This window comes from Gymnodraco acuticeps, unplaced genomic scaffold, assembly GCF_902827175.1.
Source record: "Gymnodraco acuticeps unplaced genomic scaffold, fGymAcu1.1, whole genome shotgun sequence".
Taxonomy (NCBI): domain Eukaryota; kingdom Metazoa; phylum Chordata; class Actinopteri; order Perciformes; family Bathydraconidae; genus Gymnodraco; species Gymnodraco acuticeps.
Genome location: NW_022991144.1, coordinates 252552 through 278092, shown reverse-complemented (window position 1 = coordinate 278092; position 25541 = coordinate 252552). Strand labels below are relative to the sequence as shown.

At 40.0% G+C, this 25541-nt stretch overlaps 2 protein-coding genes across 2 annotated transcripts in view; both read left to right on the top strand.

The window, feature by feature from the left end:
• The first annotated feature begins 171 nt into the window (after positions 1-171).
• Positions 172-11340, top strand: aph1b (APH1B gamma secretase subunit). Its single transcript, XM_034237247.1, has 6 exons — positions 172-486; positions 1919-2089; positions 4156-4229; positions 4428-4550; positions 4767-4894; positions 9756-11340. Exons 1-6 carry the CDS (start codon positions 374-376, stop codon positions 9921-9923), a joined length of 777 nt encoding a protein of 258 aa, XP_034093138.1. The 5' UTR covers positions 172-373; the 3' UTR covers positions 9924-11340.
• Positions 11341-16650: 5310 nt separating this feature from the next.
• otog (otogelin) overlaps positions 16651-25541 on the top strand; it is a 64810-nt gene continuing 55919 nt past the window's right edge. Inside the window, exons 1-11 of the mRNA XM_034237246.1 lie at positions 16651-16704; positions 17157-18405; positions 19389-19490; positions 20195-20352; positions 21726-21847; positions 22100-22308; positions 22802-22932; positions 23013-23119; positions 23975-24084; positions 25094-25219; positions 25413-25521. Coding sequence (XP_034093137.1) covers positions 16651-16704; positions 17157-18405; positions 19389-19490; positions 20195-20352; positions 21726-21847; positions 22100-22308; positions 22802-22932; positions 23013-23119; positions 23975-24084; positions 25094-25219; positions 25413-25521 — 2477 coding nt within the window. The remainder of the gene's footprint in view (positions 16705-17156; positions 18406-19388; positions 19491-20194; positions 20353-21725; positions 21848-22099; positions 22309-22801; positions 22933-23012; positions 23120-23974; positions 24085-25093; positions 25220-25412; positions 25522-25541) is intronic.

The following is a 25541-nucleotide window of genomic DNA, read 5'->3' as shown; positions in this document are numbered from 1 at the left end:
TATATTTTATTGCGTAAAATAAAAATAAAACGGTAACATAACATAAAACCATAAAACACATAAAGTAAGCAATACATATCAATTCACATATTTTAACTAAACTCATTGTTTTTAGTGTGGAAATGTTGTCCTTATCAATAAAGTTTTAGGGAAGAAGGTTTTTTTCGGTCACGTGATGTGACGTCATGAGTAGGTCCTGTGCTGGTCCTGTGATACGCTGGTGGAAGTAAAGGGAATCAAACCATCAGCTACAACAGCAGGCTGAGTTTATTAACAATAAAAGACTATTATCTGTAAATTACCGTGTGAAGGACCGAGACAAGGCGCTTCAGGTCGCGCTGCTGGCCGCTGAAACCCCCACAAAGAAACAACGATGACGGCGGCGGTGTTTTTCGGCTGCACCTTTATTGCCTTCGGCCCGGCCATCGCTCTGTTCCTGTTTACCATCGCCCGGGATCCGCTGAGGGTCATTTTCCTCATAGCCGGGTGAGAGTTAATCTATATTCTTTGAGGCTAAGGTGAAAGTTACCTTATCTTGAGAAAGCAGCGTATAACTGCCGTGTTTAACGCTGATACCCCAGTATTTACCAGTGTAAGTTAGCTTGCTAGCTAACCGCTTCCTTAGCTAGCTGCTACTAATAGCTTCCATTTTGGGACTTTGTCTTGATAGTTTATTTCTTATTACACAAACTTTAAAGAACATACTCTCCAGACAAATATGCAATGGGAAGATACATATTTAGTTTTAGAGTCCATTTCCTCTTCTCTTTTTGTATGTTGAGCATTACTTGTGACAATTTTATTTTGAATCAAGCTAGCAGCTATTCACCACTTGTTGTAATTACAATCAGTGCAGGATGATGAGTACACGCCGGGCCACAGTTATGGCAATCTGCAAGTTGTGACAAGTTAAATTGCTAAAACATTTTCTTATTCTTTTGAAGCCCTGTGGTCAAAAAGGGGAACATTGACTTGCTGCTCCATGGTTTAAACTTTAAGAATGTAGCCAATCACAGCCCTCTTTATTTTTCAAAATGAGCCCCGTTAAAATTGTATTTTACATTTTTACAATTAGCAATGAAAAACTTTTAAAAAAAAATAGTTTTCTTGATGTTGACACCAAAATGTGTAAAAGTCAGTAAGTAAAATGTATTTATCAAATCAGACTTAAAGGTGGGGTAGGTAAGTTTGAGAAACCGGCTCGAGATACACTTGTTGTTATATTCCATGGAATGCTCTTAACATCCCGATAGCAATGAATATCTGAAGTGCTTTGACAACAAATACATGGCAAATGTTTCACCTGTGGAAGCCGTAGTACTGTAAAAAGCAAGACCAATCATTTTAGCCGGCCCAGCTAAAATAACTGGGTGGCCTACCTGCCTGTCAGCCTTCCATCTGTGCACACACTTATCTCGTGTCTTTGGATTTGCAGGGGGATTTTCCACAATTTTCAGCCATTATAAAATCAACCGATTTAATTCATTATTTCTACAAATGATTGGTAATGTAAATACATTTGAGCTGCAGCCCAACATGAAAGTATCACATTTTCACATGACTACAGTTGGTCTGCTTTCACAGGTTTTAGATGTGATTAACTCAGTGCTCAGTATTAACGTAGTAAAGGACATTTTGGCCTATTTTTTATACCTGACCCTCAGGCCAGGTCTTGTGCCAAATATGGCCCTTTGTTGAAATATGAACACCCTGTTGGAATAGCTTACTTTCAACCAATTTTTTAGACTGTAAAGCCGGGTGTGACTACTAAGAATTGATGGTAGGTCAATAAGGATATTAGTTATTTAACTGAAATCATACTAAAGATTACTTTTAGGAATCCTCTCGGGTGTCACACTGGCCTGTTTCTGAGCCTCTTTTCATTTAACTGATTGTGTATCTGTTTATTTCTCATCAGAGCGTTTTTCTGGCTGGTGTCCCTTCTGCTGGCCTCTCTGGTCTGGTTCATCTCGGTTCAGATCAGTAATAAGGAGAGCGCGGCGCAGCAGAAAGGGCTCCTCATCTTTGGAGTGGTGCTGTCCGTCCTGCTGCAGGAAACCTTCCGCTTCGCCTACTACAAGCTGCTGAAGTAAGTCGCTGCTACAACACTGTCTGACGCTTTTACAGACGCCTCATCCTCAACACAGTCTCTGTTCTCACACTCAATCTGAGGAAATTCGGTGGGAATCATCTGATCCTGAGCTTTTTAACACCATTAGAGTTCTTACAGATTCTTTGTAGTGGAGTTATATTTTCTGGCATGAATTCACATTTATTGAATTTTAATATAATCAGTCAGCAGGGGATTTGTACTGCTTGTAGATGCCTATAAAGTCTTGACATGACTTGGTAGAAATCTGATGTAAAATAAAGACTTTTACAGAAGTTTGACATTACTGAAGGAGGGAGGGGAGTGTACACATAATCCCGAGGACAGTAACTAGTAGATCCGCTATATACTATACACTAAGTGTATATTTAATACACTTTTTGTTTCACTGCTTTTGCGATTTTATACAAGAAATTGTTGGTCATTTCTACTTCAATATCTACCTCATTTTCCATGAACAGTACATTTAAAATATATTTAAATGTGATCACAATGACCTTTTTGAATTTAATTTCATCACACAGATTTAGATGTAGCATGGAATCAGAACAAAGCAAATGTTAATAACATCAGCAGCCACTAGAGGGCACTACAGTGTAATACTCTTTGAACTATTCTGCATTGAAATGAATGCCAGCGCTTCCTTTACCCAGTCCAGAGCCCTATAATAGGCTCTGACCCAGTCCATGCTTTTATGAACAGAACTAACACAGAGAAAGTGATTCTGAAACAAGTACTTAGTGTTTATAATGCTCTACTGCGTAATACTGAGGGAGAATAATACACTACTTTGCTTTTGCTAGTTTAAACAACAGATCACATTCACAAGAATATATCATCAGTGTTAATGTGCTAGTGCATCTTCAAAGGGCCACACATGAACGTCTTACTCTTGGTTATTTCCATAAGCCATCCGTTTGTTTTTCATGATAGTTTTATCTTCAGTGTGCCATGACAGTTAACATGCAGAGACACTTTCTCATATTTATGACTTTCATAATATAGCATTATCTAAACCTTCACAAACTAATGAGCTAATCAAAATGTTTGACATGACAGTTAACATGCAGAGACTTGAACAAGTTATTTTAACAACCAGATGAAAAACAGCGTTGGTTAATATTTTTGTCACAGTTGCAGACAGTCTTTTAAAAACAATCTCCACTTGTTACCATGCATGCACTTTTATCGTTATTTATTTTAGGTATTTTGTTGCATCTATGACTACTATTTTTAATAATCTGACTTTTATCCTCAATTAATTGATCAAATGTTTGTTTTATGAAATGTTTGTTTTTCTGAAATGTCACAATTTCCCAGAACCAAAAGGCTATTTCATCAAATGTCTTTTTTACTACTACAGTCCAAAATCAAAATATATTCACTTCATTCCCATCAAAAATAAAAACAAACCACAAATATTCACATCTGAGAGTATAGTACATGTTTGCTTTACATAAACTTTAAATAGTTGCAAATACTTTAAAAGAGGCTGAATGATGTAATTAAAACCAACATTCACCAACTTTCATTCTGTTAGGAAATGATAGAAACCAGTGGTAAAATACTTTACTACTATACTTTACAAATATTTTACTAAATTTGAGAAGAACATGCATAAATCTTCGCTGCAAAGCTGTATGTTTAATTGTGTAGTGGAATTATTTATGGGAAGAAGTCATAAAAATAAGGCCTTTTCCTTTTTTTAATACCACACATATTTTTGGCGTTTTTGAGGTAAACACTGAAGCTCAAGTGGAGTTTGTGTCAGCTCCAAAAGATGACGTACACAATGTCAAGAGACATTTTGTGGAAAAAACCAAAAGCTGACTTTTTGACTCTGTTATAATCATCATCTCACACCCTGACTCCCAGCTGTATCCCCTGTTGTGTTTTCATTTTCTATTAAAGGTTCATTGTTGCAGGCCGTATCGTCTTCCTCTGTCTGACATACATATTTCTGACTGATGACCTTGTTTACAGCTCACAGTGAAGAATGGGAGCTTTAGGCTCATGTGTGTGTTTGTGTGTGTGTTCTCTTTCAGGAAAGCAAATGAAGGCCTCCTCACTCTCAGCCAGGAGGAAACCATGCCCATCTCCATACGGCAGCTGGCCTATGGTACAGTTAGTCTGCACTTCACATCACCTGCTAATACTCTTATTCTTTACTTTTATGTCTAAAGAATAATGATATCTCAAACTCTGTTGCTTCTTTTAGCCATTCTTTTTAAATCCGGTGTATATGATACATCAAAAATGCTCATATCGTCCATTTCTGTGGAATAAACCACTCCTCTTGTCGTCCTGGTTACCTCAGTGTCCGGCCTGGGCTTCGGCTTCATGAGCGGAGCGTTCTCCGTGGTGAACATCCTGGCAGACTCTGTGGGGCCGGGGACCATCGGGATCCACGGAGACTCTCAGCACTACTTCCTGTCCTCAGGTACCAAAGCTCACAAACACCTTTAGCTGTTGGATCGTTCCAGATGGAATCGCTACAATGTGTACTTTGATTTTTAAATGCATTTGTGTTAGCCTTTTACAGTCAATAAATAGTTGTGGCTCTCTCTACTCTTACATTAAGATGTTCTAGCTGATGCAGACAAACCATTTAAGAAACATATTGTGTATTTGATGAAGAAATGTAACCCTTTTTCAGCCTTCATGACCCTGGCCATCATCCTGCTGCACATGTTCTGGGGCGTGGTCTTCTTCGACGCCTGTGAGAAGCAGCGCTGGTGGGCGGTGGCCGCCGTCGTCATCAGCCACCTCCTGGTGTCCTGCCTGGTGAGTGTTGCTGGGGGTCTGAGCATGATGAGGGCTGCTGGGAGGAACTGTTGTTCAAGACCGGAGCAATACAACTGATTTCAATAGACTTCACTCTCATGTGCAACACAAGTCCAAGAAGTGTGTTCATATGAAATCTCTACACTCGTTTCCGAAAGCGCTGCATTAAATGTAGAATTATGCGGCGCGTAGTAATCAGCAGCGAACCGCTTCAACGCGTGTATTTCGGTTTATTCACGGCATTCATTTTGTTATTCTACAGTATTGTTGTTTTATAGTTATTTGTTAATGCAGTGTTTCCCCTATATACAAATAGCGGCGACGCAGCCCCCGGACCCCCCTAGAGGATGTGACGTCTAACCCCCAATTAAAACTTTCATACAATACTGAATACATTTGAAGCCATTTTGACGTATATGACCTATGTCGATAAGTTTCTGTTTTTGTAGTGTATTTGTCTTTTGTAGAGATTTTTCATTTATTCTTTATATATAAAATCTCGCCTGGGCAGCAAATTGGCTAGAACCGGCCCTGGTACTTGGCCTCAAGAGCCTTTCTTGTGCTGGCAGACACATGGAAACAAATTGGCGGGGCGCACTTCGCACGCGCACACAAAAAAAAATTCCACGCGTTCCGCGCTCACATTATGCTGCACCCACGTGCCTTAGCACCGCTGCTATGAATCCATCCTAGGGGAAACACTGTAATGCAGTGGTTCTCAACTGGTCAGACCTCGGGACCCACTTTTTACTTGGTCAATACATCGCGACCCAACATTTTGAAGCACTCAAATCTATTCAACAAAAAATCGTGCTGTCATATATACGCTTTTCAGCATACAATATTAATAAAAGTGAAGTACAGTGCATATATCCCTTATATCCCTTCACAGAACCAAAGCTGAACTATATGAAAAGGCACGCATGCTGAAAACCCAACCCCAGCAGGGGGGTCTGGGGGGGATTCTCCCCCAGGAGATTTTTAGAAATACTAACATGAACTATGCATTCTGGTACACTGAGAAGAAAATAAATAAATCTATTACTACCCGACATTAATAATATTTTATGCCATTGTTTGTTTTTCACTTTGTTCTGACATCTTGCTGCGAGAAGAGTAAAGAGGAGATAGTCTGTGTGACTTACTTTAAATTGTGGGTAAGGGTAGATAGCTCCCATTGTTCTGTGACCTGTCAGTCATCAAACCGGGGGTCATATTTCATTATGTGTTCATTTCTATCTGAAGTTTACGGAGGCCTGGCGGGTTCATAGAGAGAAAAATAAATAAAACGTGGCCACGTTTTACTTTCTCGTGCGCACGCTTTAGTAACTCGTGCGCACGCTTTAGTAACTCGTGCGCACGAGTTAATAAAGCGTGGCCTCGTTTTATTTAAATTGAGGGATTCCTGTCCGTGACTCACAGTATCTGCTGCCCACAGCTGTTTTATAGAAGGAAAACCTCCTTCACTTTATGAAATCTCAGCGGCACCAGTGGCCTGTACTACGAAGCAGGATTTGCTATTTACACTATTCATTCATGAAGTATGACGCTGCGCTGTCAGCATGCGTCTCCATGTTTGTGATTGGTCAAATGTTGCTAACCCCGTCCCTTTCACGTGAGCGCGCTCTCAGCCGGACAGAGAAACCCTGGTTGATTTACTGAGTTGATAACCAGCTTCGTAGGACCGCTTATCGACATCGCGTTTGTTAGGGTCAGTTAAGCCGGGTAAATCGAACATATCCAGGTCCAGGGTCTGTTGAACTGGCTTCGTCGTACAGGGCACTGGAGGCAGTAACGTGTAACGGTGTGTCCACACAGCAGCTTTGACCAAATCTTGAAAATCCTGGAGCTGGGCGTGTCTGACAGCTTGGGGATTTCGCGACCAACAACCAATCACATGAATATCACATGAATATCCCGCCCCCGACATACAAAGCAAAAAAACCCGGTTCTTCTACACTATTGTCAAATAGGAAGGGCTATGATGAACATTTATTTTTTTAACATTTTGAACATTTATGAGATTAATGTTTATGGTGCTATTTTATGCTACATTCCATGCTGGCTAATGATACTGTCTATGCTTGCTAGCAACGAAGTAAACTAGCCACGAAGTAAACTGGGTATAAAATCCCCAAACAAGCGAAAACCTACCAGTTTCACCCACTGTCTCTGCCTCCTCCCTCCATGCCTGGTTCCTCCGGTTTGTATCCCGGTAAGTAAATAGGGACTGGTCATAAAGAACCGGGTGATTTGCTACCGCAATAACTAAGTTCTCCTCCATTTTTGTGGAATATAGAAATGAACTGCGGGTCTGGTTCTCCCAGCTTGCACGCGGTTTGATTGGCTAGCGCTTGAACTGTCAGATTTGCATAAACGGATCTGATTGGCTGTCGCTTCCAGCTCAGCCTCAAAAGTTGAACATTGTTCAACTTTGGAATCCTGAACATCCTGGAAATCTTCGCCTCGCCCCCCCCACAATGCAGTTCGGCGACAAGCGAGGGAAAGTGACGTCATCCCCATTCAAAGTCAATGGGCCGAGACGCGCTGGAAGCGGTGGACAAATCGCCAAAAGCTGCTGTGTGTACGGGCCGTAACTCAGCAGAATCTGAGAAGAGCAGCACCAGCTGCAAAGAGCTGTGCCTTTTACTGTTTACTTCACTAGAACCGCTGAATAGAGATCGAGGCTGCTACGTTTAACCACCTATACACACATTGTACTGAGTATTCCCCCTCGCTTTATGAAGGAGATGTCCTGTCACCGGGGTTTTGTGTGTGTGTGTGTGTGTGTGTCACCACCGGCATTTGTTTTCAAATTACCACGAACAGCACACGCACACATATACACAAAACGAGGCCACGCTTTAGTAACTTATGCGCACGAGTTACTAAAGCGTGGCCTCGTTTTGTGTATATGTGTGCGTGTGCTGTTCGTGGTAATTTGAAAACAAATGCCGGTGGTGTCGGATACACACACACACACACACACACACACACACATTATTTTTCTCTCTATGAACCCTCCAGGGCTCCGTAGAAGTTGTAACCATGGATGTATAAAAAAGAGTTCTACCGCAAAGTTATTCTCCGTGGGGACTTCCGGCAACAATCTTGATTCTGATTGGCCAGAAGACTCGGAAAAACATCAGCAAAGATATTTTATTGAGAAGATGATCACTATGTGACAGAAGTTTTCAAAACCGTTTATGGTCTCCGGTACTTCCAGTCCAACTGCATGCACAGCGTTAGAAAATCGGGCCTTCAAAAATAAAATGTTGTTTTTTTTGCGGAGGGATCTAGATCGACTTGAAGGCACATTTGCAATGTGCACATCATCCCGCTTATTACATGGCCACATTCTCAACAAAGTAACGACATGACTCCCAATAGTAATGGAAATGCTTTTATGGATTTAGAAAATGATTTTATTGATTTAAAAAATAGTTTTATGTATTGATTCAAATTGACAAGCATCCGCTAAGAAAAGTAGTCCGTTGTTGCTGTTTGAACTAACGTAGCAACGGCAGGAACTGCTTCGATAGTGTTTTTGATTACAGATTTGAAAACATCGTTGCTTGCTTTAAAAGTAGCTCAATTCATTATGTCAAACCTTGGAAAGTATCTAGATATCCCTGCCCTAATGCCAAAGGAACTGCACACTGAATATGTGTCGCCGTTTGATGTCTATGTCTGGACCGCTGCGTAAAAAGGAGGGTTTCTGCCCCATTACTTCTCTTCTTACTTCTATAAGAATAAAACACGGAGGACGGAGATCTCTTTTCCTCCCCCTCTACAGACCGCCCAGCAGCTGATCTCAGAGCACGCTCCCCTCTCCTGCAGGGGGGCGTGGTCAGCTGCAGCTCACAGAATCAGCCCCCTGCAAAAACAGCGCTGGATGGAGCAAATAGAGCGAAATGAGGCATGGCTAAAATACAGGATCTTTTTGGTATTTTGAAAAGAAAAAATATATTTATATACTTTATATAGGTCGATACAGTAGCCCCTTTTTTTAAATAGTTTTTATAGGTGTTGCTATCTGTTTTGTGTAGCGTGGTTCTACAAGCAAGTCAATGCATTCATTGGGTGGTATCAGAGATTTGCACGGGTCTGTAAATGCAATGAAAACAATTGGCCACAGCAAATCATTTATATTAAACTTTATTTACTCTTGAATACTTCAGTACAAAGGATGTATTGAATAATTTAAGTGATATATGTGTACACAGAGCTGCAGATCGGGTAGTCACAGGCAATGTGGCTGAGTTTTGGGCGCGTTCTGGAAAGTGAGAGAGTAAGCTACTACGGAGTCCCTTAAAGCAAAACAAATCTGCGGAGTCTAGAAATGTTTTTAAATCGCGATTTTTCGGTTCAGCCATTTCACAAACCGTAGGAAAGTAAAAATGCAAATTAATCGTTAAAACCGAAAAAATCGCCCAGCCCTAACTCCAACGAACGAATATTCGGATATTCGGGTACAGCCCTATTTTTAAGGTACACATGAGGGTATTCACAGATCATGGAAATTCCCCATGATGAATTATTAGAGCCCGAGCACGGAGCGCTACGACCCAACGGCGTCCTAGCACGAAGTGCGAGGAACCTATTCAATGTTGCTTTTATTGCGTAATGAATATTATTCTCCCATCATCTCCCACGATCGGAGAATAATATTCATTATATCCGCTTATTACCTTTTTTGACATTATTACTTGGTATAGTGGCCATTTTCTCATATGTATGACTTTCATCATATAGCGTTATCTAAACCGTCACAAACTAATGAGCTAATCAAAATGTTTCATAGCAAAACTGTTTTCATTGTACTATCATGTTGACCCGAGTTTCCCGTCTTCTCCCGTAGACCTTCCAGAACCCCGAGTACGTGGCCAGCCTGGTCCCCACCTACGTCATCCTGTTCGTGATGGGCATTTGGGCGTTTTACTCCGCCGGAGGCTCCCTAAGGAACCTCAAACTCTGCCTCACCTGCAAAGACAAGGACTTCCTGCTCGCCAACCACCGGCCCAGATAACGCAGCACACAGGGCGCTGTGCAGGACTCTTTACCCAAAGATGACCGAGTTCACACACACACACACACACACACACACACACACACACAGAGCGAGGAAGCAGAGTTAACCTTCTGTTAATCTGCTGTTTCACTAAGAGGTATTTCATCTTCAATCTAAACACATAAAAGAAGAATCAGAGAAAGGTCCTTGAATGAAAGGAACCAACTATTTGGATTCATGTCCACCTCAGTTTGTTGGTACAATACAAAATGTCTTAAATCTAGCTGATGTGTCCCCTGTTTGTTGCCTGATGCTTCGAAACGAGCTGACAAAAGGTGTTTTAGATAGAAACGTTTCACATTCTGTAAATATTCCAATGTTTTCAACGATCTTCTTTTCAAATGTGTCAAAAGGTGGATTTCTCATTTCTGATCAGAACTCTTTGTGTAAATATTTATGCATTTTTAATTCCCTGCTGTGTAGATAGTGAAATCTTTTTTTCAAGATGTGATATCTTTTAGTCTGTGTAAGAACTTGCTTTTGATTTGAAATGAACACAGATTGACAGAAGCTGAGAGGACATGACCTCCGTTTGTTTGCAGTTATCTAGAGACCATGACTTTATAAGGTCTGTAGGGCAATTAAATGAAATCACCATGACTTCCTTTAGTTGATTATTTTATTCCACGCTTGAGTATTTATGTCTCAAAGATAATGGTTACTAATTAGAAGGCTGAATATGCATAAACATTGCATTTCAATTTGCACGCTTTTGGCCAATTGTACTTCTCATGGTATTCCGAATCGCTCTAACATATCACAATTCAGTCCCACAGGAATTAAAACATTTTAATTGATACACTTTGCTGCTTCCAGTGACCTGTAATCCTATGAAAAATAGTTGAATCCTGTTCTTGAGAGAATACAAATGTTTAATATCGCCAAGTGCGTCCTTATCAAAAGGCAACTGGATTCAAATGAAGAGTCTCAGCTTCCGTGTAGATAAACGGATGGTTCATGTACTTTATTTCTCACTCCCGTGTGTACACAAATCCACTATTATAAAAACACAAATAGGATTAAGAACAGGTGGACATTTAGCCTCCATGATTTTTGAATGTTGAATTTCTTTGTCGCCTTTTCTATTTGTGAGTGCAGGAGTTATGAATACTCCAAAATCAACATGTTTTCCATTTGCACCTGCTTTTGTTTTGGTGTTGATCTGCTTGTACAGTTTGTATAGATGACATTCCCTCATGTTTCTACCAGTGAACTAGTTTAAGGTGATGCTTAGCACATGTTTTGTTACTTTATTCCAAACATAATCAAATAACGCTGGTAGGTAGAGAAGACTTAGTCTATGCAGTTCACCTACAGAGTCATTAGTGCAGACCATAATAGAATCCTGCAATAAAATCTCCCTTCATAAAGATTATATTTTTTGGTTTATTTATTTCAAAAAGATGTTGATTCAAGAGACTGGTCATTTTGGAGGGCTTAGTTTGTGGTACTGTTGAACTCCGTTATGTAGTCAACCTTTATAAACAAGGTGGACACAATGAAACCCCTGTCAATATGAGGCAATGCATTCAACAGCATGCAGACAGTTATGTTTCCCTCAGAAGGATTCATAATAACTTTGATATTCTCTTTACATAGCATCACCCTGAAAGCAACATTTTAAAAGGGCCCTATTCTGCTCCTTTTTAGGTTCATCTTTGTATTTTGTGCCTTTTCTGTGACGTTGACTTGTCAAAAAGGTCTTTATTTTTCTCAGGCAGAGGCAAGGCAAGTTTATTTATATAGCACCTTTCAACACAAGGCAATTCAAAGTGCTTTACAACAATGAAAGACATTAAGAAAATGGCATTTAAAATCAGTCATTAAAAAGCAAAGATAATAAAATAAACATTAAAAGAAAAAGTACATGGATAAAAGTTACAGTGCAGTCTAAGATGTGAATAGTTCAATTAAAAGCAGCGACAAAAAGAAAAGTCTTCAGCCTGGATTTAAAAGTAGTCAGAGTTGCAGCGGACCTGCAGGTTTCTGGGAGTTTGTTCCAGATATTTGGAGCATAATAACTGAACGCTGCTTCTCCATGTTTAGTTCTGACTCTGGGGACAGAAAGCTGACCAGTCCCTGAAGACCTGAGAGATCTGGATGGTTCATAATTTAGCAGGAGGTCAGAAATGTATTTTGGGCCTAAACCATTCAGTGCTTTATAAATCAGCAGCAGTATTTTGAAATCTATTCTTTGACACACAGGAAGCCAGTGTAAAGACTTCAGAACAGGAGTGATGTGATCCACTTTCTTAGTGTTAGTGAGGACTCGAGCAGCGGCGTTCTGAATCAGCTGCAGCTTTCTAATAGATTTTTTAGTGAGACCTGTGAAGACACCATTGCAGTAGTCGAGTCTACTGAAGATAAAAGCATGGACAAGTTTTTCCAAATCCTGCTGTGACATTAGTCTTTTAATCCTAGATATGTTCTACTTTAAAAACATCATGGCAATAGACTCTACATCTTCAATAGGTATAGGTCTGTGACTGTATGCCACAAACAGGCTAGAGAAGTAAAAAAGTATTGAGATACAATAATACCACATTTACTTTACAAGTCCTCCGACAAATGCTAATTTAATGCAGAAAAATATAAAATAAAGAAAACAGTCATTTCATGTCACCTCTTAATGAGCCGTCTGCAGGACACAAAGCAGGCGCCAGGTTTCCAGTACTGTATGAGTGAGTGAGTGTGATGTCGCGAAAGCATTATGCTTTCGGATGATGCTTCATTTCTCACGTCCAAAAAGACAATCACACAAACTAATCAGAAATCACTCACTTTAAAACAAAATTAAATCTTCTTGAAATGTCTCATTAATGAGTGCAGGGACACCCCCCCCCCCCCCCCCCTCTCCTAGTCTTGTTTCCATTTATGAAAGCAGATACCTCCTGGCTAGGCGACACAAAGCCTGTTGGGCTCTCTTGAGGGCTTCAGTCAGTCAAAGGCCTTTTTCACCCAGACAACAGACAGGGCAGGAAGTATTTCTTTTGCAACAACAAAATCCCCCAAAACGTTCTCATGCTTATGAGTCCATGCAGCTGTTGACATGGGGTCAACTCTGTGATATTAAAGGTTCATGTTCCATGTCAGGTTTCAGGAGGTGATGCCTTCAGGTTCACGTGTTTATCACTGATCAAATTACCTGACTGCCTGTGTATGATTTTTCAATATTTTGGTTTTCAGGTGGCTGGAGAGAAAATGCTATGTTGATGTTGAAATCTGTACAATTTAATGTATTTTTTTTCAGTGCAGTAATTTCAGTTTATTGCACCACACTTTATTTATTCATCTCACTTGGAAATCTACCGTCATGTAGAAAATAGCCTATGCTATACCTTTACATTTTACTTCATATACATGTGCAATACTGTGCCAAGTAAGTGAAGTGGACACGGTGTAAGTAATGCAACAAATCAAGCAGGGATAATGTAAAATTGTAGAGAAGATATGATCAGTTAATTGGAAGATGTTGAAAGTGTGTTTGTGTTTGTATCCTAAAGAGCTTGAGTTTTTTTCATTTGATTATGTTTAATTTGGCATGGCCATTTGAATCCCCACAGGTTCTGTGATGTTTCCCTCGCAGTGGACCACAGAGAGGCACTGTTCCCTGTAAATACTGCACAGTTACATTTAAACCTGTGCTGAATTATTTTTAACATTAGGTTTGATTTGATGACAGCACACGTAGATAACAGCCGTCTCATTGGGTTTGGTGGTCTGTAAGTTATATATGAATTATATGTAATTGAATTGTTAAATATCTTACCAGTGGTTGTAGTTTTCGAATACTTTCATGCATCAGTTAATTAGTAGTACATCTCTGCTTGGAGTTGCGGCCCCGCCCACGCGCGCGCCCACCTTCGTATAATTTATGCTAATGAGCAGGTGCAGCGGTTCTTGAGGCGCGCGGCGGGTCGCTCGCCGATGATCCGGATGGAGCAGCGCAGGGAGCAGCGGGAGTCCAGCCGGAGGGTTTTCACCAGGTGATGCTGTCCAAACCCGACTGACTGCGGATCCGCGAAACACGAATGGATCCCTATTTAAGACGGAGCTGGAAAAGGCTTCTTCACTTATTATCTTTGTATTATATTCTAATTTATCAAGGTGAGTCACATCCTTACACGGGACTATATTCTGCTGGTTATTCTGCACATATAGTGAAGTGTGTTTTTCTCAGAGAAAGTACAATAATCAGTCCTAGATGTCCATTACATTTTTTGAAGGACTTAGAAAATTAGGACTAACAAGTCAAAATTGTTCTCTTGTCTAGATCTGATTCTATTTTTTTCATTTTATTAAAGTAATATTGACTTCCTCAGTTATATTTATTTTACTTTTTACATTTTTCACATTTGTATTTATTTTTGACTTTTTCTTTATTTCCCATGATTTCAGCGCATCTGTCCTTCGGTGTTGAGAGAGTGAACGTTTCTAACGGGAATGCATTTAATAAGTGAGTTATTTTTATAAATATATTTCAATAGCATTGTGTTGTTTTTATAATTTTTCATCATCATTTAAATCCTTCTAGGTTATTTGCATTAATACCTATATACAGTAAATAGTATTTTTGTATATAAAATGTACAGTATTCAGTTTTTTGGTATTATACTAATACATTTAAGATAATGATGTAAAAAATATGTTATAGTTTGATCTAGGGCTAAAACAGTTGGTTTATGAATCAATTAGTGCAACAACATAATATCAATAAGCATTTATTTTTGATAATCAATTAGTCATACAAGTTATTTATTATACCAAACTGAAAAGAAAACATCTTCTCTTTTGCTTATCAAAATTACATTTTGCTGTCTTTTTTGGGTTAGGTTTAGGGTTAGGGAATTTTGAATACTTTTTTATTGTTGGTTGCACAAAACATTTTGACTAAATGTGTAATCTTGTAAGCATTTTCACTATTTTTGACATGTTAAAGATCAACCAATTAATCAATGTATTGATAACAGCAATAAGAAGATTAAATGTAGCAGCCCTAATTGTGTTTTAGGTGGCCCTTTGTCACTGGAATATCATGGAGCAGGCATTGTTTGCTTGATTGATGGGTAGTTTTTTTTTTGTTTTTTGTTTTTTGTTGGTGGTTTGGTTGGTTCCTGGTTGGTGGATTTGTGGTGTCCGGGGGAAAGTGGCAACAGGAACAAAACTCTCCTTGTTCTCTCTGTCCCAGCAGCGGGAGCAGCGGGATAAAGCAGCAGAAATGGGACACCGCTTCCCAGGGAGGGCAGGTAGGCAGCCGCATTGATCATTGATGCTGATGGAGCTGCTTCAAGCGGCAAGCACACAGCCGCAGATCACCAAAAAATCTGCAAAGCTCACACCAAAACACAGAGCTGGATAAAAGAAAACTACCGTCACCTGAAGGGTTTTCTTCTAATAATGTATACACTGTGTGCCTACAAATTCAATCAAAGATTTAGATTGGGTGGATAAAAATATATAAATTAAATATACATTAAGATGTACATACATAATACAATGATAATACTATATACAGTATATATATATATGAGATGCAAATTATTATGCATGTTTTCAGAAATAATAGAATAAGTTTAGATAAAAGTGGCAGCCATTATTCTTAAGACAGTTTGACTTTAATTCCCAAATGTCAAATTCAAAACATTTGAATATTTTTGTTTGCTTTTAGTGGGGTATTTTAAATGTATGCTTTTGTTTTCATTGAAAGGTTAACACGGATCAAGTCCGAGACGAAATGCACGTTTGGTATCTTAAATGTATTTCAGCAAAGAAAAAGTAAAAATCACGCATGGGATCAGAATGAGACTATACCTAGATGACAGATATGAACTCAAAATGCACATTATCTCCAACTAATGTGCAATTCAGCATGTAGGTAAAATTGCTCAACAGGGACATTTGTTCCTCATAAACCGACATGTCAGGTAGTCCCAGCAGGGATATACAGTAGCCGGTCTCTTGTCTCACCCTTCCGCTATCAGAGCCTCGATCAGCCTGAATGTGGTTGCTCCTTTTGTCCGGATTCCCTTTGGCTTAGAGAGGCGTGAGAATCCGGTCCAAACTATAGAAGTTAGTAAAGTAACAAAGCAATTAGTAGCAAAGTTCGTAGGCCATAGGTATGGAGAGCGGATCTGTCTTGTGTAAGATCTCTGTCACGTGGCTCAACACTGCTGTATCTGTGTTCACGTTTGACCTACTCAGTATCGATATCGCTGATAGTAATCAGTGATTAATGATTCATAGTCGCCCAGCCCTCGTACAACCCCTACCCCTAACCTTTGCCATCTGTTTTGTTTGGGCTCTTTGGGGTGAAAGTCGTCGTTTGAGAGCTCAGGTATCTAGGGTGGCTCAAAATTCATTCACGACTGATAAGTTCGTGAATGAAAATGTTTTAAAAGGTTTTCAAACCAAAGTTGCGGTCATTGTTTATTTTTGTTCAAAATGTAATTGTAATAACCTCACAATTTTAAGTGCCAAAAAATACAGATATTTAGTTTCCCCCAAGAGTTTTGTTCCAAGAAAGATTTCAAAACGGAATATTTTTATTTGGTAAACTTGGGGAGAATTCATATGTAAATTCAACAGACTACCTGTCTACTTCGCCTCATATCTCGTACAACAAAGATGATCCAAAATGGGAAAAAACACTGGGGGAGGTGGTGGAGGAGAGGGTGGGGTTGTCGACATGGATGGGAAAGCTGAGTTTGAAGTCACAGAGGAGTCATTAATGATGAGACAGGTTGACAGCTCTTTTCTCTCAAGCCTCTTCTTTTCCCAGCACTGTCTGAGTTTCATCCTCACTAGTGCGGCAACCAGTACAATTCTGGGAAATTCTTCCCCAAATGAAACACAGAATTGTAAAAGATTTTGGTGTCTTACATTTTAATCAGATCGTTATAGATCCGCCCACCTAGAGATTAGCTCTTTTTTTTTTTAGATCTGCTTGATTTCATATTAAATGTATGGAATGAATTGAAAGAATCAGACTGCGTTGCATGGATTATGTTTTGGTTTGCTCAAATCAGATTCTTGCTCTCTTTGCCAAACAATGCCAAGGTCCAATATGAAAATCATCAGATTCAATATAGTTTGTTGGAAAAGGCTCTGGTAGGATAAGATACATGTATTGAATGACTGAATGCCTGCAAATAATGCAAGAAATACCTGTTTATACAATTTTTCTCCTTGAAGGACCTCCAGACAGAAGCTGCTGCATTAGAAAGCAACACGTCTGGTTCCAGTCATTCACTGGTCAGCCAGACCACTGCTTCCAACCTGACGTCCAACATGACGTCCAACCTGACGTCCAACCTGACGTCCAACCTGACGTCCTCCAGCATGGAGAGCACACCAGCCTCCTCTAGAACCCTCAGTTCAGATCAATCATCTTCAACGACAGCTCCATCTAGTCAAACACCATCTAGAACAGTATCACCCAGCCAATCCCCAGGCAGCATAGCTAAAACCAGCCGATCACCAATCACCATAAAATCAGCCAAACAATCACCAGGCAGCCCATCAGAAGCCAGCCAATCAACAACCCCCAAAACATCAGCCAGCCAATCACCAGGCAGCAAAACAGAAACAAGCCAATCATCAACCACCAGATCATCAACAAGCCAATCATCAGGCATTAGAACAAAAGCTAACCTATCACAAACCTCCAAAACATCAACCAGTCAACCACCAAGCAGCGCAACACATAGCGGCCAAGCACCAACCACCAAAACATCTGCAAGCCAATCCCACAGCAGCACAACACAAGGCAGCCAATCAACAACCACCAAAACATTGGCCAGCCAATCACCAGGCAGCACAACACAAGCCAGCCAATCATCAACAAGCAGAACATCAGCCAGACAATCACCAGGCAGCACAACACCAGGCAGTCAAACACCAACTAAAATATCACCAGCCAGCCAATCACCAACAAAGAAGGCCCCACCTAGCCAGTCTTCAACTAGCACAGCCAAATCCAGGCAATTACCAACTGTCACATTGCCAGCCAGTCAATCAACAATCAGCAATGCCCTTGCCAAAAACGTAGATGACCACTCAGCAGGCAGTACTACAAAACCTAGCCAATTTTCATCCAGTCAGACAACATTAAGCCAATCATCAACCAGCGCAAAAACATCAAACCAATCATCACTCGACTCAACATATTCTAATCAATCACCAAGCACTTTAATAGCAGCTAATACAACCTCAAACAGCTCAAACACATCACACCCCATATCGTCAAGCTTGACATCACATAGCCAATCACTGTCCAATTCATCAACATCTGACCAGTCCTTGTTCAACCCATCGCCATCAAACCAATCATCATCTGGTTTACCAGGAAACACATTCAGCAGAGATGGGCCTCAACTTAATATCTCCCTGTTAGCCAGGCAGAGGAAGGAAGCCCTGAGGTCATCGTTTCGTCGGATTGAAGGTATGTTTATAAAGGGGGATATGAAAAATTCATACTTAAAGCCATCAAGTTGTATTATTTGTTATAGTTTTAAGATGGCACAAGAAACAAATGTGAAAAGGGAAGGTTTTTATGTTTTGTGATTTGCAGCACTCAAAGAAATGAAGGCATAGCGGACTGAAAATAAAATAAACATAAAACATGAATAACACAGCTGTAAAATACATGAATAAAAGTTAAGTTTGAAGGACTTAAGTATTGAACTAAACAGTAATGGTGAATAAGTCTGACAACCCTCAGCATTGCAGGCCGGACAGATGTTCTGCCCAAAGTGTCCAATGTTTTTTAAACCCCCTGAAGCCATTTTAGAAGCTCAAAAAACAAGTGTGTCCTCTGTTTAACTTTCCCCTTACAGAATGAACAAAAGGAAAATAGCTTTTATCTAATTAATCCCCCCCTCATAACCCTCTGTATGTTACCTGGGCTTGTGGGGGACGTGGCTGGCTGAACAGACATGCTGTAAACCCACAGAGCAGATGGTGCTACTGCAGGATGTGGAGCAATCGTTTGGTGGTGCGTTCAGTGACTGGAACATTTGCTGGGGCCCCATCACTCCGTGTGAGTGCTGACAGATGGGGACTTCCTTTAAGTCGTTACCTGCAGTTACTCAAAGTTAGCTGTCTGTTGCAGTGGTTGACATCAATTGTCATGTACAGTAACAACGTAACAGTCATTTATAATCTTATTTTTTCTTTCTTATTTTTTAGCCTGAGAAGTTTTAAATGGTTAGGAGCAAGAAATCCTGCACACTGTCAGTCTTTTCTACTCTCTTTATACACTTATAATTTCAATGAAATTGGGGAAATACATTTCAGTAAAAAAGCCTGAAAATGTTAAATGATTACCCCCCCCCCCCCCACACACACACACACACACACACACACACACACACACACACACACACATTTATAGCAGGATAATTGTTTGTTTGTGTGTTTTCTCAGCAGAGCCGTGTGTGTTTCCCTGTCTAAACGGCGGACAGTGCGCTCAGTCGGAGTCATGTGACTGCAGCCTGTATCAGGCCACTGGAGACAGATGTCAGACAGGTAAACCACACACCTGATATTCTTCTTTTTAGAAAGTAAAAGTCAATTTTAAAGTTTCTCAGGGGAATAACAATCATGAGTCATTACACAATTATATATACTTTAGAATTGTGGAGTTATATTTACATTGTTACATTTAGCTTCGGTTCAGTTTTTTTTTTCAGGGCTTATTATGGGGCAGTTTTTCAAGGTTTGTTTCTTCATTTAAACTTTAAAATATAAATAACAACATTTTAGGTTTCACCCAACTAAGCAATAACACATCTTATTTCAAGCCAAAAACTACCAGTTTGGTTGAGAAGTTTGTCATACTTTAAGACAACAGTGACACAAAAGGCATAATAAATACACATTTGTATATTTACATTTAGAGTTTTCAAGTCTCTATAACCCCTGTGCCTCTCAGAAACAAAATAATAATAATAATACATTTTATCTGAAGGCTTAACCTTCACCTTACAAACAATAAAGTAACCTAAAAAAGGGTAAAAACAGTAGAACCAGACAAAAACACAAAGAGGTTAAACATAAAAGAGGCAAACAATGAAGCATTAAGAATGATACAGTATGTCATGAAGAATATGAAACTCAAGAAGAACTACTTTGCTACGTGAAATTTATTTTGTATGAAGTAATTGACCATCTTTCTTTAGACTGAACTTCAGCGATGGCAAATCCTTTCATACTCTTTCCTTTTTTAACAGTTCCAAATCCTGGCTTTGAGAGGGAGATGACGTGTCGGACTTGGGGTCAGTACAACTTCGAGACCTTTGACGGCCTCTACTACTACTTCCCCGGTCGCTGCACATACACCCTGCTGAAGGACTGTGAGGAAACCACTCAGGCCAGCATCGTCGTTCAGGTCAGTTCAAACTCAAATAAATCCTCAGAATAGAAGCTGCCCAGACTGCTTTGGTTTGACTCCTTCTTCCAGTTGAGGAAAGTTTGTGCTCGAGGCATATGGCTCTAAAACACTCTCCTCTCTGACTTCTGCAGGGTTCATTCTCAGCCTGAGGGAAAGATTTGCTCTGAAGATTAGCAAAAGCTATCTGGTTATTAGATTCAATTACCATTAAATACTGCAATTACCCACCATGCCTTGAAAGCATCTGCAACAGACCGGGACTTTGTTCCCCTGAAAAGGCTGCAGATACTGTATCTGTGTATTGGAAACCAACCCAAACAGGGAACATGAAAAGATATGCATTATGAATATTGATTGTCCATTAATTCTGGTATTAATGATAAGGAGCACCTCATAAACAAAAGAAAGTAAAAAGTTGCGATTCTCCAAATCTGCCAGGCAGACAGTGTTAAAAGGAGTTGAGATGATATTTTCCTTTGTAGTAGCCAGAGCCACACTTTGCTGGGGAATGTGTGCTACTTAAGTTCAAGTTTCAGCGTTTAGACCGGTCATTCAGGGAGAGCTGCGGCATGATCAAAATAACAACTCTCTCAACGTCAATTTATCTGTCAAAAAAGAAAAAATATTTTTAAATCAAAGAAGTAGAGAAAAAGCAGGCTAAGTAGAGACTTTTAAAGTAGACGTTTGCTGTCAACAAAAATATCTCGAAATGATCAAAATCAACAGTGCGTAATTATGTCCCTTAATAATTTGGCTCTCAGCCCCCCTTGGTTCCTACTGAAGAAAACTGTCATAATTAATTACAAATACAGAGTTTATTTTTTACTAAAACAGCTGCTCACTGTATTGTTTAGCAAGCATTACTAAAACAGGATGACATATTTTGAGGACTATTTTCAGCAGCGGACTAATCCAGATTTGGATAAGGACAGGTTGTTAGTAAGTGTTTGTGAGCCTCTTAATAAACAAGGGTGGATCCGATGAGTTACCTGACAGATCAAAAAACGAAATGGACATGTTTTCTTACAGCAACCTGCTGTCAAATCCCTGATGTCTGAGAGTACTTGAATTGAGCGACACGAAAGAACAGGGACTGCTTTACATCCATCATTGTGATATATCATAACTTGTTTATATCACATACTATGATGGATGTTACGCTCTCTTTACCACAAATGAAGCCTTTGCTATTTCATTTTCCTGTTGTACTAAAAATGATTCTGCCTGGATTTTAGGAAACCAATACAAAAAAATCACTGCTGTTAAATCAGAATTTGGAAATGAATGGAGGGAAAACCTCCGTATTATCTCTTAAAAGGAGGTCAATATTATTGTCATATAATTTCCATGTTGCATCTTGCTGTTCGCAGGTCCACAATGACCCGGGCTGCAGCTCTGCCCCCTACACCTGCCAACGCTCTGTCAGCCTCTTCCTCCCGTGGGAGGGTGAGGTTCGGCTGTACGCCACCAACGTGACCTACAAGGGCCAAAGGTCAGCAGTGTAGCACAAGACACAACTTAACACCTTGATATCCAAGATATATTTATTATTTCTACTGAAGTATTTCCTTTATTATATTACATTTTTAGTTTGTATAAGGCTATCCCTCCCTCACACAAATGGAATATGATTTAAAAGTGTATTTCTATATTTCATTCAAGATTAATGCTGTATATCAGTCAGTGTTAGCTCCCTATAGAAGTGAAGGTGGTACCAGGGTGTATTTACGCTCTCTGTCTTCAGTTTGCAGCTGCCTCACCACATCCACGACCTGCAGCTGGAGCAGATCTCACAGTACGTTCTGGTGACGCAGCAGCACGGCTTCACGCTGGCCTGGGAGGGTCGCAGCGGCTCCGTCTACATCAAACTCAGCCCAGAGTTTGTGGGCCGAACCTGCGGCCTGTGTGGGAACTTCAACGCAGACGTCCAGGACGACCTGAAGACGAGTTATGGTATGATCATTTTCAGTCTAGATATGAAACAGTACGTGTAAATGCTAAAATATTTTTTCTGCAAGATATAGTGACAGTAAAAGTAAAGAAAACTCAAATGTGCACAGTTCTGGAGTTTCTTCCTACTACTCTCAATGGGTATTAATTAAACGTATAGTTATTCACCAGCTTCACATTGATATCTAATCATTCAAATGCAGCAAGAGTCAGCGTGAGAGCACCACTGCTTGTTTTAAGTTCTCCTGTCACTTGCATCTACCTACATTTGGGTGGATCAGATTATTACCAGTAAGCACTTAACCACATGTATCCTGGTGTACACACATCTAGACTGATTGCAATCTGATCAATCCAACCATCTGAGGATGTGTTCAGGGACCCAGTGAATGCAACACATACAGTCCCAGTGACAGAAATTAAAATCAGGAAAGCAAACTTAAAACATGAATCATGCTTTGAAACAAGTTTTTAAATGTATTTCTGTCATTCCCAGGCGTGCTGACTCATGCAATTGAGCTGTTTGGAAACAGCTGGGTGGAGACGGAGCCCCACGAGGCTCGATGTCCCATGGTGCCCTCTGGCTTCTCTTCACCCTGTGATTCAGTGGAAGCTCATGTCCTGCTGGTATGATGCTTCCATGCTACAATGACACGTTTATGCATATATTTTTCGAGTGAAAAACTGAATGTGTTTTGTGCCTGCAGAAAGTGGAAGAGGTGTGTGCAATGCTGCTGGATCCTCCATTTCAGAGCTGCCACGACTTTGTCAGCCCTCTGTCCTACATGGCCAGCTGCTCCAACGACCTCTGCATGTGAGAACACCAGATTCCTGTTGAGATACCATTTAATTTGTCCCATGGTGGCCTAATGATCAAATGTCAGGATAGCACAGAAATTAAAGGCTTTATTGTCATATGTAGCTACAGTAGCTACAGTGTAGAAATGGCAATGAAAATCTTAAGTACAAAGCTCCTCGAACAACATTTGGAGAGGAGCTAGAGACACCATCCACTGCGCCATCTTTCTACTTAAATCGTAAACATTAATCCATTGTGGATCATTACAATCTATGTTTCATATTAATTGAGCTTAAAAAAACTGAAATCTTTACAAAGATACCCCCAGTGACCAACTTAAAAATACAATTTTCCTGCACTGGGTATTATGAATCTTTAACATCTATAGTTCAAGCTGCAGTAAAATGTAAGGTGTTGCTAGGTGTAATTCTTCTTCATCTTTTGAGATCTCTTGGATTTCTCTGTTACAGTCCAGGTCCACAAAGAATAATGTGGCCACTTTTAGTTACTCTCTTGTTTGAAATGATCTCACTAATAGCTTTCTCAGTTGTGTCTTTTGGTGGCTCAGGTCCATGAACCTGAACCTGCCGTCCTTCTGTGAGTACCATTAGCCATGATAGTCAGTCTGTTAACTTAAGTAATGTGTAACAGAGACGGGTGATAAGGACAAAACAGTTTACTGTGTTCAGACAAAAATCAGATGACTGATACAGCCATACAACAAACATACTCAGCTTTACATTTAAAGCTTATAGTTGGGAGATGTACTAATTAACTATGATGGAGACGCAGCTGCTGTGTAGTTATTTCTTAGTTTGGCATACCTGGCTCCGCTCAATGAGTCCTTCTCTGTTTGTTACTTTGTTGAAGGTCGGGTCCCAACGGGGATGTGGTATGCCAGGTGTTCAGCGAGTACGCCCGGGCCTGTGCCCACGCTGACCACCCACTGCACGACTGGAGGCAGCACATTCCTCAGTGTGGTACGTTTTTCCAGGTGTTGTAACTGTGTGCCTCTGAGCTGCACATTTCAGGTCGACTGAACAAAACACAATATTAATTTATGCTAATTTCCATCACTGCATGGTATATGGAAATATATTATAGTTACTGAAAAGAATATTACTTATCACATAACATTGCAAAGTTATTGTAGTTTTGCTGACCTTCATATTGTATTCCTGAAAGGTTGACACAGATATAGAAATGATAATTACTTGAAAATGTATTTTTTATTTGCCTTTTGTGAAAGCAGTGCAACTCTGGTGATGGGTGTTGTGTTGTGGAGATAAGGGAACTCAGTTGTATTGAGAAGATACCTTATTATATTATAATACAGTGTAAAAACGTACTTAGCTTACAAATGTTAAAGTTTAACTGACTGCTATAGGCACAGGACAATTTATAATGAAATTACCCACTACAATTATTTACATCTATCAGACACACAGACACGCCTCCCTATAAGCCACGTTAGCTTAATGTGGCTAAGGTTAGCTGCTGTAGAGTTAACTTATAGGTGTTGCTTGAAATTCAACTGAAAACAACACACATTCAACATTTCTGTTAATGTTGTGAAAATATTATGATATGTTATCTCAATGTTTTGTTTCAATATCTTTAGTAGTAACTGAAAACTCACTAAAATTATATTTCTGTATCAGCTCTCTAACGAAACCGCTAGCCTATTGTTAAGGTTAACTGCACCAGATCATTTTTCTAGTTTTTGCAAGTTTGCAAACGACAGAAAGGTTCGTGAATTTAACGTTGCATACCAGAAAAAAATGTGTCTTACTTTTAATCAAGCCAACAGATAAATGGACTTATTATGAATTAGCTATATTTGTCAATAGATATACTACAACGTCACTTGTGGCAGACGTGATATCTCTAGGCACAACAGGTGTCAATTTTCGGTCATATAATTATATTCTCAGTGTTTTCAGTAGAAAGTTTATGACATCCGTGTTGTGTTTAATTTTTTGCGACCAGCGAAGCAGTGTGCCCTTGGTCTGCAGTACAGGGAATGCATCAGCTGCTGCCCAGCGTCCTGCAACCTGGAGCGGACATGCATCGACAGCAAACTGGCCTGCCTGGATGGATGCTACTGTCCTGATGGTGATTTTCAAATCAGACTCTATTATCTGTCGTATATGCTGCAAATACACCTTTTATTACTGTTTCTGTCGTGTCTTCCAACCTTAAAATAAATCACGTTTCCTCGGCATAAATGAATAATTCATGAATTATTCTAGGGCAAAATGAAGCTTGATAATTTCTCTATGTCTGTCTACACTTTTGCCTTTCCTAGGTATGATCTTCGAAGATGGAGGCTGTGTAACGCCTTCCGACTGTCCTTGCGAGTACCACGGCATGTTTTATCCTTCTGGACAGACGCTGCAGGAGGAGTGCAACAACTGGTGAGCAGTGTTTAACTCCG

What these genes read in the sequence shown, in the direction of transcription:
- aph1b (XM_034237247.1), top strand. Translation starts at nt 374, where the DNA reads ATGACGGCGGCGGTGTTTTTCGGCTGCACCTTTATTGCCTTCGGCCCG. An exon ending in GCCTACTACAAGCTGCTGAA is followed by an intron (nt 2,090 to 4,155) that starts GTAAGTCGCTGC and finishes GTTCTCTTTCAG; the next exon opens with GAAAGCAAATGAAGGCCTCC. An exon ending in ACCTCCTGGTGTCCTGCCTG is followed by an intron (nt 4,895 to 9,755) that starts GTGAGTGTTGCT and finishes CTTCTCCCGTAG; the next exon opens with ACCTTCCAGAACCCCGAGTA.